An 18,880-nucleotide genomic window follows, 5' to 3' on the forward strand; every position below is an offset into this window, starting at 1 on the left:
TAGTAACCGTGACCATGAAAAATGACACCACCAGACAGATTTTTCATTTTAGAGTTTCCTCCATCTAGCCTGGGCCAGAACCAGTGGGCTGGGCTAAGTGGTGAGGTTGCCTTTGATGTGAACATGGCACAGTCCTCTGTGTCAAAAATCTCTTTGCATAGTTTTTAGTTGGTTGAATAATGCTGGTAGGTGTCCTTGCCTCACTGACCATTGCATGTAAGATCTATAAGAACAACCAGAACCTGTTGTTCCATCCCAAAGCCAGCATTTTACTTAGAGGAAAAACCTGAGAGTTCAGGCATGAAAACTTCTGTCTTCTCAGTGCCAAGACTTTCATGAAAATTAGTTTGATTCTCTGAATATTTTGGCCACATGATGGCAAATATGTGAATATTTTAAAGATATTTGAATGTTATCAACCTGCAGGCCATGATGAAAATCAGCTAGATTTTCATCATGATGCTGTAAGTCACTATATTCTGGATCTAACTTTCATTTTCAAATGATCTAATAAACCATGGTTTCTCTGTGAAGTTACTTGGATGGTCATTAAAAAATATGTAATTGCCTTCTTATAAGCAATACTCTAACAGGTGCATTTTGTTTATTTTGTGTATATTTAAAAATTGTATATATTTGTCTAACTAGTGTCTTTTTTGTTAATACAGTGCTGAATACGTAGTAGGTCCACCATAAAAACCTATGATTTGTTCATCATTTCAGGATTGTTCATCATTTCAAAATCTCATAGGAGACAGTGGGCTTTCATATTATAACTCCATTCATTTTTATTACTTTATTCTGAACATCAGGCTGGTAGGTTTTGGCCAACCTAAACTAATTATACTGAAGATAAACTCAGTGCTAGTGTTCCTTTACCCCTGGGAAATAAAAATATGCATTCATCTTACAGTTATTCTTAATTTAAAACTTTATATTGTATGTTTAGCAGTTTCTGGCTTTGTGGGGGTGAAGGGCTGGACTTAGAAGATAATTGGAGGGAGGGTCACATGCTCCCACACTGCAGGAGGGTATATGGCTCACACCCCTGGTGAGCAGCCCCGTAGAGGGCATCTGTTTGGGGGCTAAGAACCAGAGGATGCATGACTTGGTGTGGGCCTATGGGAGCCAATCCAGGGAGCAGGTCCCAGCCTGGAGTCTTCTGAGCTATTCCCTTGGCCTTTTTCTTTCCATTCTGCCTGGGATGCATTTTTACCAAGGCTGTCTCCTTGCTCTTTCCTTTCCTCACCTAAATGTGTCATTTTGCACATTCGCCCTCATGATGTCCCCTTTCTCAACCCCCCCCCTCAACCACACCTCTTCCTCTTTGGTGACTCCAGAACATGTCTATGTCCATTTCTCTCTGCTACAACGCCTGTTCCATTCACTTGCCCACACCACGCAAGTACTCATTTAGATGCATGACCTTTGCTGTTCCATAGATGCATGGCTTTGAGCTCTGGCTTTGCCAGGAACTAAATGACCTCGAGCAAACTATGTTCATTATTTCCAAGGACTTCAGTTTTCTCACCAGGGAAATGATCTCCAAAGACAGTTCCTACTTTCAAATGTCTACCCTATGAAAGCATGCACAGTGATGAAACCTGGTAGAGTAAGCGAATATCTCCCACCTGCAGCCACTCCCTGCTGCAGAGGCAGTTGTTTGGCCTGATTCACATCTGCTGCTAGTTCTTCTCTTGGCTAACTTTCTGCTTTTTTTTTTTTTTTTTTTAGGGCTGGGAGAGGGTTCTGCCCTCCTTCATCCGGACAGCAGATCCCATCCTAGGTCCTTAGAGAAAAGTGCCTGGAGGGCTTTCAAGGAGTCGCAGTGCCATCACATGCTGAAACATCTCCACAATGGTGCACGGATCACTGTGCAGATGCCACCTACGATCGAGGGCCACTGGGTTTCCACGGGGTAAGAGCAGCAAGGACAGGTGGAGTCTGGGAGGGATCAGAGAGCACACTTCCATGTAAGACCCTTATTATGGGTTCCAGATGCATAGAGACTTTATATAATCTACAGTGACTTAGGTGTTGTCCAAGTTCTAAGAACCAAACCACTCTTTGAAATTATAGTTGGTTAAGAAACAGAGCTAAGTACTGTAGAAATCTTATGCTAAGGCAGAGATTATATTGTACCTCTGTTAACCACACAGTATGAGTGAATAGATCCTTGTTTACTGAACTCTATGGGGCCACTTGCGTATAAAAAGAAACCATTAGCAAGTGAAATTAAGAGTCTGCGTTTCACCTACACTGAAACATGACTTGCAAGCTTCTTATGGGCTAAATATTCTAGCCATATTCTGGTAATTTAATATACAGCTCCAGGGTTCTAAGAGTAATTTAAAAGCTACCTCTACTAGCCAGGGCGTAGTTCTTGGATTCTTTTCCGTGCTGTGAAGCTGAGATTTATCCCAGTTTGAGCTCTGGCTTATCTTCCATTAGAGCTTTTAAAAATAGCCTAGAGGCAGATCTGTGATTTTTTTTTTCTACCCATTAAATTGTTGAGAATTAACAAGACTAGTTTTGGGATCTGATCACTCCTCCCTGATCCACTATTCCTGGGATATGGATAGCAGCCTCCAGGTACCATGGGGAGGGATCAAATGAATACGGAGAAGAGAAAAAAGAAATTTTATAATGTAATGGAAAACCAGATTTTTTTTCTAAAAAATTAGGTCTCTCAAAATGACCATATGATAAATAATTTGCATAAACAATCTTAATATTATGTTCTATAAAATTATTTATCATTTTATTCAACAAATATTTATTGAGTGCCTACTGTGTGCCAAACACTAGTCTACATTTTGTGTGTGTGTGTGTGTGTGTGTGTGTGTGTGTGTATAGCAATGGACAAAACAGACATGATCCTTAGCTTCAGGGATTTTACAAGTAAACACACATAGCGCTGTGAAGGGGGGTGGTGGGCAACAGATGCTAAAGGAGAATGCCAGGGGACCCTATTTTAGGATCAGGGTGGGGTCCAGAAAGTCATCTAAAGAAGAGGACCCTTGAGCTGAGACATGGTTGTCTGTGCAAAGGCTGCAGGAAGAGCTTTGTATCTAGCAGAAGGAGCAGAGGCAGGGCTAGATGCCCAGAGGCTGGCTAGACTGGAGGAGGGGTGCTAGAGAGCCCTGGGGCCAGGGTTCAGTAAAGCAGGGAGAACTACCAGAGGAGGTGAGGTGCTCTTTGCAGACCAGGTCTCCTTCTAACTGAAGAGGACTGAGAATTCATGGAAGGGTCTCTAGCAGGGGCCCCACTTAAAACGTGGTCCAACTGTAGGAAAGGGCATTCTGGCTGTTCCGTGGCAAATGGATGGGAGAAAAAGTGATTTGGGGATAATCAGTTAAAAGACTGTTGCAACTGTTCTAGCCCAAGAGGCTTAGGGAGGAGGAATACAGAGGTGATTGAGAAGTGGCCAGACCTGGGATCCACTGTACGTGGGAGGCAGAAGAAACAGGTTGTTGATATTTAGATAAAAAAATTAAAAATATGGGATCTTCTTTTCTAAACCTCAGCTGACACGAATCACTGCTTACGCCAAACTTCTCTTGCCTTCAGGGAGAAATCTGGAGTGTTTTCTCTCCTTTTTCTCAGACTAAGGATGCTCCAAGTACTGCTGAGTGCTTTTCATCCATAGGATGTTACTAATATTTGACATCACTTATCAAACTTTACATAGCAACAGGTACCTGTTTCTAAGTAGTATATGTCTTTCACCAACCTGTTGGCTAAAAATTAAAGTGTTAGCCATTTTGAGACCCTATTATGTTTGGAATTTTAGCCTTACTGCTTAATTTGGTAATACAATGTCAGCTCAAACCGGAATCTGTGTCAAAACTGTAGACATGAGCACAGTTAGAAAGCCCAAATTGATGAGCTAAAAGTCATGAATGTATCTGTGACTAAGATCTAACAAAAGTTTATGGGCAGATTCTTTGAACAGTGCTTGGAGAACTCCTCCTCCCTTCCCCTGTACGGATTCTGCTGGTTATGTATGAATTGATGACATTCAGAGTGGTGTGAGAACACCCCTGAATTAAAACCCACTCCTGCTGTGCTCTGTCAATCCAGTCTAAGTGCTTCTGACTTAAGAATCTAACATTGATCTAAAGCCACACTGTCAACCAGCTCAAACAAAAGAAACCCTTATTTCTGCTATTGGGTTAGCTTTGCTTTCACTTAATTACCCCTTTATTTTTCTGCTAGAGGGAAGATTAATTTTGAATTGATAAGAGGGCAAGTGTCCATGTGCCACTACGTGACTGGATTCCATTGCAGGATGACATACATTCTGCACCTAGACAGGGCCCATAAAGGTGTTCAGGAAGTGAGCTGTTTTTGAATTAGCATAAGGGAACTTCTTTTATAGGCCAGCACTACACTCCTCTTCCCTATGCAGAAAGAAAGAAATTTCTGTTTACACTAGGCCCACAGGTGGAGGTGAGGACAGCAGGTGTCTGCTTTCCTGGCCTGTCCATCAAAGGAATGGAAGACTTTCCAGAGTAGAGTGAGTAGGAGCTCATCAGCCCAGCTGGACAACCTGGATTCTTGGTCTGGCTCTGATACTTGCAGGTTATATGACCTTGGGCATGTTCCTTGGCCTTGTGCCTCTGTTTCCACATCTGTAAAGTGTGGGTGATAATACCACCTCCCTCCTAAGTTGTGAGGATTCAGGGGCTTGGTATCTATAAGGGCCTACAACAATGTCTGACCCATAGTTATTATTTCTATAATTTCTTAACACTGTAATAAATCTCTCCCTCAGGTCTTCGGCTTATAAAGGTCTCTCTTTCCCCTTTTCTTCTTCAGCTGTGAAGTAAGGTCAGGCCCAGAGTTTATCACAAGGTCTTACAGATTCTACCACAATAACACCTTCAAGGCCTACCAATTTTATTATGGCAGCAACCGGTGCACAAACCCCACCTACACGCTCATCACCCGGGGCAAGATCCGCCTCCGCCAGGCCTCCTGGATCATCCGAGGGGGCACCGAAGCCGACTACCAGCTGCACAACGTACAGGTTATCTGCCACACGGAGGCGGTAGCCGAGAAGCTCAGCCAGCTGGTGAACCGCACCTGCCCGGGCTTCCTCGAGGCCGGCGGCCCCTGGGTGCAGGACGTGGCTTATGACCTGTGGCGGGAAGAGAATGGCTGCGAGTGCACCAAGGCCGTGAGCTTTGCCATGCATGAGCTGCAGCTCATCCGGGTGGAGAAGCAGTACCTGCACCACAATCTGGACCACCTTGTCGAGGAGCTCTTCCTTGGCGACATTCACACGGACGCCACCCAGAGGATGTTCTACCGGCCATCCAGTTACCAGCCCCCGCTGCAAAATGCCAAGGTACTGGTTTCTGCCACCGCCCTCAGACCCTGCCTTCTCTTTTTAAGTAAAATGGATGTCACAAAGGGAAGGGGACCTGGGAAAGAGAGAATTCCGTGTCTCACAGGGGCAGGCCGAGGGGGGCTGCTGTGAGTGGAGGAGCTATGGAAGGCTAGTTGGGGGCACTAGCCACAGGAGACCTGGGTCTGCCACCAACCCGCTTTGGGATGTGGGTCCCTGGTTCTCCTACGCCTAAGGCTCCTTCAGTTCTCACATCCTAGGAACCCGCTCTGTGATTCCAAGGGGAAAGCAGGAAGGAAATGTGGAGATACTACAACCACACTCGGAAAAGATAAGGAACAACTGCAGGGACCGCAGGCGGCAGCGGGACAGAGAGGGGAGGGGGCAGTGGGATTCTCCCGGGTTAGACTCCACTGAGATCCTCACCTGGGTCGCCACCCTCAGTCTTCCCAGCGCCAGGGGCGGAGGCGCTGGTCTGAGAGGAGATGGCGGCGAGTCCTGAGGGGAGATGGAGGCGAGGCCCGAGGGGGGGGTGGCGGCCAGGCCCGAGGGGAGGGGTGGCGGCCAGGCCCGAGGGGGGTGGCGGCGAGGCCCGAGGGGAGGGGTGGCGGCGAGGCCCGAGGGGGGGGTGGCGGCCAGGCCCGAGGTGGGGTGGCGGCCAGGCCCGAGGGGGGGTGGCGGCGAGGCCCGAGGGGAGGGGTGGCGGCGAGGCCCGAGGGGGGGGGTGGCGGCGAGGCCCGAGGGGGGGGTGGCGGCGAGGCCCGAGGGGAGGGGTGGCGGCGAGGCCCGAGGGGGGGGGTGGCGGCGAGGCCCAAGGGGAGGGGTGGCGGCGAGGCCCGAGGGGGGGGTGGCGGCGAGGCCCGAGGGGAGGGGTGGCGGCGAGGCCCGAGGGGGGGGTGGCGGCGAGGCCGGAGGGGAGGGGTGGCGGCCAGGCCCGAGGTGGGGTGGCGGCCAGGCCTGAGGGGGGGTGGCGGCCAGGCCTGAGGGGGGGTGGTGGCCAGGCCCGAGGGGGGGTGGCGGCCAGGCCCGAGGGGAGGGGTGGCAGCGAGGCCCGAGCGGGTTGACGGCGAGGCCTGGCGCCTGCCTGTAAGCCCAAACTCTTTCCTCCAGACCCACATTCTTTCCATTTTACTGTGAGAAATGTAAAGTCACTGTGATGGGGGACTGAGGAGGGCAGGAAACAATTACACCTGACAATGTTCTGCTTTTGAATGATATTCCAGTAATTTGGAATTCACAAGGCATTCCTTCCCACAAGCTCAGAATGTATGTCCGCGTGTAACCCGGTTGTCCCCACCGCGGAAGCCTGTGAAGTCGCCGTGGGGGCTCCCGGTCGGTGCGAGCAGGGCGGCCATGTGCCGTGGGTGGCTGGGCAGCTCTGGAGGGTCCCCGGCTGTCCTGGCCGGCCTTGGGGACGTTCTCTAGCACAGAGGCTCTAACTGCCGAGCCCGCCTGCCTGTTTGTTTGGAGGTGTCTTTGTTTTCCCCTCTGACGTTACTCATGACTGGTGGAGATACCACAGGGCGCTTCCTCTGCCAGAGACGGCTCACCGTTGTCTTTCTCTGCCCACGCCGTTGTGAGCTCGCGTGATGACAGCAGCCCTTGCTGTAATGATGAGATACCTGCTGCGGAAGCTGGGGCGCTGCCGCCTCTGGCTGCCCTGGTCGGGTGTGCGGTCTCTGAGTGCAGTCCCGCCAACTCTCACGTGCTCCCTGTGCACGCAAGCCCGCGGGACCGCGCCCTCAGACCCACACTCACTGCCCTGAGGCTGCACAGGCGTCTGGTTCTGGGGACTGAGGGTGCCACTGGGCCTTGTCCTTGTGCCGACACAGAATGGGAGCCAGGCTCATTTTGTCCTGCCTTCAAAGTTTCAGACGCACTGAAGAGGTGAAGGTGAGTCAGGCAGGGAGGGAGGGGCAGCCCCTAACTCCGCTCCACTGTGGCTGCTGTTGGGGTCCCAGAGGCTCTTCTAGAACAGTCGACAGGGAAAGAGGCCCACAGCTCTGCCTCTTCAGCAAGTTGAATCTCCAACAAAGGCATCCAGAGGAGAATCTATTCCCTCCGGGTGACACCTGGGCCAGGCGTCAGTGGGTCTCTTGGGAGAGTGGGTGGGAAACCTGTGCTTCCGCTGACCTTTTGGGACCTTTCCAGTTGGTCACATTATCCAGAGGCAGCGCTGAGCACTGGAGCTGCATAGCGCTTCTTTGGAATCTCAGGTTTGAGCTGGGAAGGGGATTTTCACACATACATTTGGCCTTCCCTGAGCAAGGTCTAGCTGGCTTTCAGATGATCTCAGTGATAAGAGACACGTACAGATGTCGTGAATAAATCCAGCCCAGAGATAATCCAGAGACCACCTTAGCCAAGAGTGCCCCACCTGAGCCTTTGTGAAGATCTGCTAAATAGTAACACCTTTCTCGTCCCCTGCTCCCTCTCCAACAGAGACACTAATGAGCAACGAAACCCCAAAAAGTGGGAGAGGGGAGTCAGGGCTGAGCGAGGAGCAGGTGCAGCCAGGGAATATGCCAGGGCAGAGGCAGGGCCGGCTGTTGGCTCCATACCTGACCTTGGGCTGGTCCTTGGCGCTCACCCGGGTTCTGGTTCCATTTCCGCACCCTCATGCACCTGCGTGGGCTCTTTGATCTCTTAAGCTCTTTTTAGTACTGAGGGGAAAGGGATTAGCCATAAACACCTTTCTATTCTTACCTCTGTCTCTCTCCTCTCAACTTCCTGTGGCATTCTGATAGGTCAAAGTGACATTCCCAGTGCTCACTCGGTGATTCCCTCTCTCTCACCCTCTCCAGGAGGAGAGACTTTTCATTCTGGTTAGTGTCCCTCTGTCTAAACAGAGCCTGCCCATGGCTCCTGGAGGGAAAATGTCTTGAAAGTGAAAGTTATATTAAATACTGGCATGGGAATTAAGGATGGCAGTTATAAAGCTGACCTTAGATTTTTTTTAACATTGTCTAGGTAAATTGGTAAGAATATGAGCTTTGGAAATGGTAGCGAATCCTGAAATTCAATACTTTTGCTGTCATCAGCCATGTGGCAGTGGTAGTTATCTGACCTATTGTAGCCTTCATTTTATTTTTTTCTACAAAATGGTAAAAATATAAAAATCAATGGGGTTAATGTGTAGAATGCTGTACAGCATCTGGAAAGGGGCCCTCCCCAAAGCTCCTGTCTCTGGCAGCCTGGAGTAAGTAGCCCTTCTGGGCCGATGGCTAGCAGAGTACAGGAATGACAGTGTTTGATGGTACCTACCATATAACGTTTTCCGCCCATTTTTTCCTCCCTCCTCTGCTAAGATAGTTGTGGGAACATTTGCCCATATTCTGAAGAAGTAGATTCTTTAAAGTCCAGACCTGATTCCCTGATTCTAGAACTTCTAAGGGTGGAAAGAACCTTAGGACCTTGGATATTATCCAGGACATACTGTTAAGTGGGGGGAAAAATAAAGGAAAGTACAGAATAGCATGAATAATATGGTGCCGTTTGCATAAAACTATTTTTATTTATTTTTTTAATTATTTTTATTTCAGCATATTATGGGCGTACAGTGTTAAGGTTATATATATTGTCCATGCCCCCTCTCCCCCTTGTATAAAACTATTAATGAAAGAAGAAGGAGAAGATGAGCTTGCAAAGGAATATTTCTGGAAGGTTCTTCCTGTTTGCTTCTAAGGGAACTGTATGGACTTTTCACTTTTTATATCTTTTGCATTTTGTGCTGTGATCTTACATTACTTAAACACAGTTACCACACAAAATTTAATTTAAAAAACAACAAAAAAAACCCAGCTAGGACTCTGAGGCTCAGAGGGATGCTGTGGCCACAGATAGAGGTGGCAGCCCAGCTGGGAGGAGGACCCAGGCTTCCAGAGCCTGTCCTGCTGCCTAGCGGGATGGTTGGGGGGTCAGTCAAAGGCCGCATGGCTCTGGGAGCTGAAAGGGCCCATTCTTCTCGTGTTGTCCCTCGCCTTGTACCTCTTGGCCTGCAGTGTGCAGTGGAGTCTTTAGGAAGTTTTTAGATCCTTCCCCAGGACAGCTAAGAGAGGAAATAAATGCACTTGGCCATTGGTGTCTTCTCAGACACTGGGCACTGCAGAGCCGGGTTGCTGTGTTGCCCACGAGGGCCCTGCAGGAACAGGTTGTCTGAGCTGGCCGTGGCCGCCCGGCCAGGACAGGAAAAGGGCTGGGAGAGCGTCTCCAAAGACAGCACAGGCTGCTCGGGGGAGGCTGGAACCTCCTCCTTTGAACTCTTCGCCTTCCCTAATTGCTGGTCCATAGAGACCTGGCCGAAAATTAATCTAAATGTTAAATTGAGTTTGAAACCACGAGTCTCAGCCCCTCTAGAAACAGGATACCGTATAAAAATAGAAACTTTAAGTCAACTTGTTTTTTTAAGTTTTATGCAGCTTTGCTGTGAGGTTTATAGTCCTTTGGCAAATAAGTTATGTTTGAAGAGTTTCAGGTGTGCTGGGAGAGTTCTTTCAGGATGGAACTGGCTACTCTTAATTACAAAAAAAAAAAAAAGTGGAGATAGCTTAAAATAACCCTGAAAGAAGATCATTTGCCTGAGTCGAGTTTAGCATCAGGGCAGCCATTACCCTCTGCCTAGATTCCTCAGAACCGGGCAGTCGGAGGGGTGGCAGCCAGGTTCATTCTTTCAGTGATGGAATCAAATGATTATTAAAAGCAAATGATTGCCAGGGTCGTTAGAAACACCAGTGCCTCAGGATCAGACTTGTAAGCAAATGGAATTGGTCTTTCTCCAAAATTCTGCACTGATTTAACCACAGGGTTGTAAATCAAAGGGGCTGTCTGAAAACCAGACAGCTTTCCCCGAGCTATGTATATTAAATATTCTGTCCTGCACATGTTCAGCAGGGGAGCTGCACAAGGGAGGAAAAAGCACCAGGTTTTAGAGTGAGCATTGTGGCAGAAGAAATGCTTTTGCACTTTCTCTCTTGAAATCCGTAGGAGCCTCTAAGCTGTGAGCCAGCGTATGTTTTGGAGATAGCTTGCCTTGCAGAGCCTTTATAGTATGTGGTAACTGTGAGACCTCCTGATAGCTGTGACACCAGAGGGACAGTGGGTCAAGTGGTCTTGGACAGTGGACTTCTCAGCCCAGCTGCTGGAGATGGCTCTGCAGCAGGGAGGGTTCCCTTATGCATGTGCTTGGCTCAGCTCCTGGATGGCTGGGTGAGGGGGGTCGCTAGAGTGTGGAAGGGGCCAGGTGCTTGCAGAAGAATTCCATGCCCTTCTCTTTGTGCCCGCATAGGGAGGGCAGAGGGATTTGCAGACGTGATGGGAGATGAAAGAGGTGGCAGAGGACCAGAAGTTCAAAAAGGCATGACCTAAAACAGTTTCAGAAGCTAGTCCTCTGTGAAGGAGGACCCCAGAAGAAAACTGATCACTCACTAGAGTCCAAGTGTTCACTCTAAGGCAGCAAATGTTGCATATTTTATGAAATAATGGAGCTGGCAGTTGGGGTCAGATGAAGGGGTCTTGAACCTGAAAGGGTTGCTTTTGTGGACATTTTATTTGGGCCAAGGTTTGACGATTGCTGGCCTACAAAGCTGCTGGCTTATGGTTTTATTGCAGAAACAGCTCATGATATTTCTTGATTCCAGAGTGTTTCAGCAGATAAACAGGCAGGCAAGGTTGCTTTATTTAAGGAGCTAGAGGACCAGAAAATATTTGTTGTCAGTGACAAGGCAAGTGGTAAACATTTCATCCCTTAAACGGCAAGAAAGCTGAGAGGATGCAACCAAGGCCTGCAAAAGCAGGAAATCAGGCCTCAACCCACAGCCATTTAATATATGCCTCCCTATCACAGGGAGTGTCAGCTCCCTGCAGGGAGAGAGAAGAAGGATGGGCCAGGCCAGGGGGCTACTGGATTTATAACAGATTCAATTTAATTATTTAAATTAGTCTACTTTAATTATTTAAGTGAATCAAAATGCATAAGAGTGGAAGAAGCAATCAAACAAGTAAAAATAAATAAAAATTCTCTTTGGAAACCATTCTTAAAGTCATTTCTTTTAAAACACCAGCTTCTTGTGGTCCTTTTTATCTAGCTGTTGGGTCTGTAGTCATGTATATGCCCAGGCAAGGTGGAAGCAAGATGATCTTTTGTGTGAATACTGATGTCTCCTAAAACAGGAAAGGCCTTTGTCAGTTCAATTCTTAGATTCTAAAACTTCATAGAAAGCCCATGTCTAGAGAAATAATGTGGCTCCAGAGGACCCATCAAGTGCCCCTTCTGAACACCAGGACACAGAAGAGTATTCTGTGGAGTTTTGTTCCCTTGAGCTTCAGTGGCCAACTGCAGACCTGGGGACCAGCAGCGTACTTTTCTCCTGGTCCATGCGCCTTCCTGGGTGTCTGTGTCTGGCTGTGGGTTGCTGTGCAGTGTGTCCCCGAGGCTCTCTGAGTCCCTCTGAATGCCGTGTGCCCTGCGCCTGTACCCACCTCCTGGCCGGGTGACTGGGCTGCACTGAGTCCTTGTACTGTGGTGCCGCCCCTGCCTGCCAGGAGCAGATGTCTCAGCCTGGGCTGCCGCAAGAAAGCACCATGGACCAAGGGACTGAGAAACAACAGCCACTTATTTCTTACAGCTCTGGAGGCTGGAAGCCTGAGGTCAAGGCACCAGCATAGTGGGATTCTGGTCAGGGCCCTGTTCTAGACTGTAGACTGCTGAGTCCTCACTGTGTCCTCATGTGGTGGGGACAGAGCCAGAGAGCTCTCCGACCTCTTTTATAAGGGTAGGAATCCCATTCATGAGGGCTCCACCCTCATGACTGAGTCACCTCCCAAAGGCCACCTCCTAATTCCCTCACATTTGGAGTTAGGACTTCAACATATGAATTTTGAGGGGACACAAACATTCAGTCCATTCAAGCAGGTTAGCCAGTCGGCCAGCCAGCATGGGAAGCCTTTACTCAAAGCTACAGTTAAAGTGACATAATGTGGGTGGCCACACCTGTTCACCCTAATTGTTCTGAAAGTGGAATCACTGAGATCCTTTTAAGTGATCAAAGTGAGCTTGAGTTCATAAGCTCCAAGAATCCCAGATCAGAAAAGCACCCTGAGGTACCTCGCACGCGGTACATGAACACTTGTCAAGTGTGATGACTACTGGCTACTCTCTCCGTCTCGTCCAGTGTGCGGTGACAGCTTTCTCTCCGCCAGCCTGTGAGCCTGGAGCCCTCATGATATCCACTGCATGTGCCGCTCTCTCCTGGATGTCATGGGAAAGGGCACCCGGTCTTGGCCTCAAAGAACTTCCAATGCCGTGAAGACGCGGAAGGATGTACCTGCAGGATTATCTACAGCAGAAATTTAATCAAACACATGGAAAATCGTACTTGTAAAGAAAGCTTTTAACATGAGCCATTAGCCACAGCAGTTTCTTCCTGAGAAACATTCATGTGTTTTTTGTCTCAGGGAACAAAGAGAAGCTTCCATCATCTGTTCCCATTTCTCCTCCTCCTTGAACAAAACTTTTAGCCTAAGGAATACTGCTTTTGAAGACTTCGTGTTTTATCCAGCCTGCTTCCTTAGTTGCTTTGTTCACAACATGATCATATCAAGTAATTCCTTCCATTCTGGGAAGACAGTGAAAACAAGCGGATACTATAGCAAATGTTGACGAACCGACTCTCCAGAAATAAATACTGGCAGGAACAGGGTAAAGCGGGAGAATCCCCATCAGTCAGCACCCAGAGAAGACCTTGCCCTGGGGCTGGAGTCCTGGATGGGGACTGTCTGTTCTTTGTAGGACCCCGGCAAAGAGGGGCAGTCCAGGCCCAGGAGGTGGCACCCAGCTAGTCCTGAGACCAAATTAGAGTCCTCATTCTACTTTGGGTTTGTAAAGTCAACTGAGCCAAGTTATTTTCTTCCCCTTGGACTTGGCTGCCTCATCTGCAAAGTGTACCCATGGTCTCTTTGGGGGTGGTAAGGTTCAGGGAGATGATGGACTCGAGCCCCTCCCCCCAAGACTCAAACGTCCAAGTTCCCAGGGAGTCGGGCAGGAATCAGAGAGCAAAGTAGTCACAACCTCACTTTTTGCTGAGAACAGCTCACTTATAAAGTCTAAGGTTTATTTTTCATTTTTAGTATAAGCTTGATTATTTTTTTCTTTTCTGAGATTAATTGTATAGGAATCTTTTTTCTCCCCTCCCCCTTCTGAATTCAAGCTTTTTATAGTGAGTGTGAAGAATTGCAACAAGGAAACAATTTCTGGTCCCCTTGCTTTGACCTGCAAATCTGTGCACAGAACTCTGACTTTACATTGCTCTTGCTAAGACTGGGGGGAAGGGCAGCAGGTTGGTGAGGCGGGAGAAGGACACTTCCCAAGTGAGAACCGCATGTAGAACAGGGATCTAAAGAGAGAGAAGGAAATTCAATAAAGCAAGTGATTCTGCATAGCACACATCGCTCTTCACATTTAAAAACTCTACGTGTAATTCTCTTTCCATTTATTCATCTTGGAAGGATACTACTTAAGAAAAGCATCTTAGAAAAGAGAAGTGTTAGAGACAGTACAAAATAGAGGCTTGAATTTCTGCTTCCTTGTAGTGGTACCTGTACTTTTGATTCAAGACAAATATTGTGAGAATTAGGAGTACGAGTGATTTTCCTTAAACCTGTCTACAAAACAGAGGTGTCTCCTTGTGCCATGGCTAAAACTGTTCCCTTGTTGACAGAATCCACAAAGAAGCCAAAGTACTTCCCTTGTTTATGACATCTTTGGTTTAGCTTTCATGACAGCTAAAGAGTTGTTTCAAAAAGTAGCTAGTCAACTCAACAAGAGCAAAAAGATTTAAAAACAGGCGAAGGGCTTAAACAAACATTTCTCTGAAGAAGATTTTCAAATAGCCAATAAGCATATAAAAAGATGTTCGGCATCAATAATCATTAGGGAAATGTAAATCAAAACTACAGTGGGATACCAAGCCACCCATTAGGAGGATGACTATTACAAAAACAACAACAACATAAAAAACAAAACCAGAAAATATCAAGTATTGGTAAGGATGTGGAGAAATCGGAACCCTTGTGCACTGCTGATAGAAATGTGAAATGGTGCAGCCACTGCAAAAAATGGTATGGTGGTTCCTCAAAAAAATTAAATATCCGATTATTATATGTTACAGCTGTTCCATTTCTGGGTATAGACCCAAAGGAATTAAAAGCAGGGACTCGAATAGATATGTATACACCCCTGGTCATAGCAGCATTGTCTACAATAGCCAAAGGTGGAAGCAACCTGAGTGTCTATTGACAGGTAAATGAGTAAACGAAATATGATATATACATGCAATGGAATATTATTTTACCTTTAAAAGGAAGGAAATGCTGACACATGCCACAACTAGGATGAAGCTTGAGGAACTTACACTAAGTGAAATAACCCAGTCACAAAAGGACAAATGGTGTATGAGTCTATTCAAGTGAGGTTCCTGGAATATTCACATCCAGAGACAGGAAGCAGGATGGTGGTTACCCAGGGCTGGTGGGAAAGGAATGGGATATAGTCTTTAATGGGGGCAGAGTTTCAGTTGAGGAAGATGAAAAGGTTGTGTAGGTGATGGTGGGGTGGCTGCACAGCAGTGGGAACACACTTAATGCCACTGAGCTGTGTGTACGCTTAAAAACGGTTAATATGGCAAATTCTATGGTATGTGTTTTTTACCACAACAAAACAAAAGTGACTAGTGTAGGAATTTGGCAAGACCAATACCTAAGAGCTAGGTTCTTCCCACTCCCTGCACCCACCCTAAATTCTAACTGGCCCCACTGATGGAAAACAAGCCTCTTCCCCCTAAACTGCCTGGCCTGCTTTCTCTGCTTCGGCTCAGGCCTATCTTTCACCTGAAGTGACCAAGTCCTGCCAGCTCCTCCTTGCGGAGCACGGGACCCCAGCCCCATTGTTCTTAGAGAAAGCCTGGCGTGGCCCTGCTCTGAACAGCTGGGTGAGAGCCGTGCCCACCTGCCCTCCCCTTGCATCTCTGCCTTGCCTGAGACAGAGCAGTTGACCCTTCGTGGCATCCAGTGGCATCCGTAGCTGGAACTTATTTCCCTTCCTCCCAGCCTCCATCTAATAAGCTTTCTGAGCCTTTCCTGAATCGATACTGGCATTTGAGGAAACAAACTTTTCAGGAATTGAGACTCTCACCTCAGAATGGGCAGAAATGGCCAATTGATGTTTTTAAATTCCCAAATTACAGATAGCAAACCCAGTTATGGGGAATGGCATGAAGGGGGCTGTGGAGGTTGGGGTTGGTGTAAGCAATGGAGCTGCCCCTCAGGCTTTGGGGACCTGCTTGCCAGCAGGCAGAATAGCAGAATGTCACTGAAGCAGCCCAACACTGCAGCGATGAGCTCCAAATGGGAGCAGCACGTAGCCCCAGGGGGCAGTTTGGAGATGGTCTGGCTCCGAGTTCCCTGCCCTGACTGACCGAGTGCTCCTAGCGGCCCTCTCTGCCCCCACAATGTGTTGGGCTCCCCCGTAGGTGGTGCTGACCGTGGCACTGCGCCAGGCGACCCTGCAAAGCCTCCATGCCTTTGTTAACGGGCAGTGGCAGAGAACACCACGGCCATCTCTGAAGCCCCAGCGATTTGAATCCAGGTGATTTGAATCCGGGTTCCGGGATGGCGTCAGTCACAGTGTGTATGGCGATGTCCCTAGTCAGGACACAGGCACAATTTCAGTGATAGTGGTCCTAGCACTTGGGGTTTTGCTTGCTGTGTGGAGGAGCCCTGGGCTGGGCATGTTACATCATGTTAACTTTCTATCCTGGATTGTGAATACCAGAACCTCCTTTCAGGGTGAAAAATTTAGAACCTATGCTCCATAGCAGTTTACTAAGGAAACATAATGGCAAAGCTACTGAATCAGTGATGCTTTCTTTTAATTGAATCTGTATTTTATTCACACTATGTGCATTCAGAAGACAGTGGCACATCTGTGGTAGACAGGCCATCTGTTTAGTTGCTATACCAAGTGGGTGTCCCTAGTGGGAACCACCTTGCATTTCTTGCAGCAGTTATACAAGTAAGTATAATATTGCCATTGTATAAATGAGGAAGTTGAAATGGAGAGAAATGAATAACTTGCCCAAGGTCACCAGCTGTGAAGTGGCTTGGAGCTGGCCCATGGCCCTCAGGACCTGGCCGGAGCCATCTCTTTCTGTGCTGAAGTTAAGCGCAGGCCCAGCCTGGTATGGACGCTCTCCCCTCTCCACTCCTGTGGCTTGCAGAGGCCAGCTCGCTGCGGGCCCAGGCTGCAGGGCAGTTTCTTTGTGTGCCCCAGAGCTCTCTGTGGGGAACCACAGGCTAACAAATGCACCCCAAACCTGGGATGCCAAGGACTTGGCCTTTATCTCACGGCTGTGGCCGTTTGGTCCCATTGTCTGGAAGCCACAAACCATGTTAGCAGAGGAAACATTCCCTTTTATGAATTGCAACTTTATACTCATCTGATGAACACAGCAGCAGCGCAAGGTAGCTCTCAGAGGAGGAGAACGGCGAGAGGGCAGCTGGAAAGCCCCCAGCTCCTCCTCCCAGACCCCCACCCACGAAGGCCGAGTGTTCAGCCCAGTAGCAGCCACGACAAAATCACATTCAGTGAGGGCTGTAAACCCAAAGACCTTCATGCTTGAGATCTCTGAGCTTAGGAAAGAAACGCTGGAGAACAAGGGCCTGCCTCCTCAGACAGTGGCTGCCCTTGGGCCCCAGCCACCGAGCAGGCTGCACCTGGATATGGGGGTGGGGCTGGGGTGGCCGAGCACCCCTTGTACACTGAGCTACACTCCACTACCCCCCCCACCGCCTGATCAGATCGGCACGTGCTGCTGGGGCCAGTGTTCTGCTAGCCCAGTGGGCTTGGAACCCCCCAAGCGGGAGGAGAAGAGCAGAGAGGTGACCCCATATGCAGGGTGCGGCAGCCCAGGCTTGGAGATGTCCTGTGACCTCAGTCAGACAGCGAGGCAGTGGGCTCGCCGGAATGCTCACTCCCTCGTGGGGCCTTTCTGTGCCACTGACCTGCACTGCCCTCACCCCCAGCCTGTCGGTGTGACAACACACGCTTGGCAAGGGAGGCTGTCCTGGAAGACAGAGCTGCAGCTCGTGTGCGTTAGTTACACTGCTTAAGGCTAGGAAAGCAGGAAAGCCAATGAAGAGCCCAGAAACCTTGCAAACCTGGAGGCGGCACACACAAATGGGTGGCAGGTGTGCAGGTGAGCTTGCCTCACAGCAGGGGCCCCGGTTCCCACCTTCCTGTGGGCCCCCTCCTGCAAACCCTCCTTTGAAAGGACCCTGCCTTTACTAGACAGCTCCCTTTCATCCACAGCCATGAGAGTGCTGGCCTTTTTGTCCTTTGTTATATATATATATATATATATATATATATATATATATTATTTTTTTTTTATTTTATTTTATTTTAATTTTATTTTTTGAGACAGTCTCGCTTTGTCGCCCAGGCTAGACTGCAGTGGCAACATCATACCTCACTGCAGCCTCAAACTCCTGGGCAACAAGTGATCCTCCTGCTGCAGCCTCCTCAGTAGCTGGAACTATAGGTGCATGCCACCACACCAGGCTAGTTTTTCTATTTTTTATAGAGAACAGGGCTGGGGGAGGGTCTCTTGCTCAGGCTGGTCTCAAACTCCTGGCCTCAAACAATCCTCTGGCCTCAGCCTCCCAGAGTGCTGGGATTACGGATGTGAGCTACCAGGCCCATCCCTGTAATTTTTTTAATTAAAAAATATTTAATTGTGGTAAAAATACACATAACATAAAATTTTATTGTTTTAACCACTTTTAAGTTGTGTGGCATTAAATACATTCACACTGTTGTGCATTCATCACCATTCATCTCCAGAACTTTTCATTTTCCCAAACTGATCCTCTGCATCCATGAAACACCAATGGCCCTTTCCACCTCCCCCAGCCTCTGCAGCTGCCTGTCTACTTTGTTCTCTGTGAATTTGATCACTCCACGAACCTCATGTAAGTGGGATCATACAGTGTTGTCCTTTTGTGTCTGGCTAATTTCACTTAGTCTCAGGGTTCATCCGTGTTGTAGAATGTGTCAGAATTTCCTCCCTTTCTAAGGCTGACTCATATTCCATTGCATGGATAGACCACAATTTAGTGACCTATTCATCCATCTGTGGACACTTGAGCTGCTTCTGCCTTTTGGCTACTGTGAAAAATGATGCTATGGACATGGGTATGCAAATATGTGTTGGAGTCACTGCTTTCAGTTCTTTGGGTATATGGTATATCTAGAAGTGGAATTGCTATATCATATGGTAGCTCTATGTGTAATTTTTTGAGGAACCACCATACTGTCTTCCATAGCAGATGGACCATTTTACATTTTCACCAGCAGTGTGCAAAGATTCCAATTTCTCCACATCCTCACCAACTTGTTATTTTTTGGTTTTTGGATAGTAGCCATCCTGAGGGGTGTGAAGTGTTGCCATTCTCATTGAAATCAAGTGTCTGGCA

The 18,880-nt window shown here is 48.2% G+C and overlaps 1 protein-coding gene across 1 annotated transcript in view; it reads left to right on the plus strand.

Moving 5' to 3' along the window:
• APCDD1 (APC down-regulated 1) overlaps positions 1–18,880 on the plus strand; it is a 33,740-nt gene that overhangs the window by 10,784 nt on the left and 4,076 nt on the right. The window contains exons 2-3 of the mRNA XM_012746274.2: positions 1,735–1,918; positions 4,822–5,353. Of these exons, the coding sequence (XP_012601728.1) occupies positions 1,735–1,918; positions 4,822–5,353 (716 nt within the window). The remainder of the gene's footprint in view (positions 1–1,734; positions 1,919–4,821; positions 5,354–18,880) is intronic.

This window comes from Microcebus murinus, chromosome 17, assembly GCF_040939455.1.
Source record: "Microcebus murinus isolate Inina chromosome 17, M.murinus_Inina_mat1.0, whole genome shotgun sequence".
Classification (NCBI taxonomy): Eukaryota; Metazoa; Chordata; class Mammalia; order Primates; family Cheirogaleidae; genus Microcebus; species Microcebus murinus.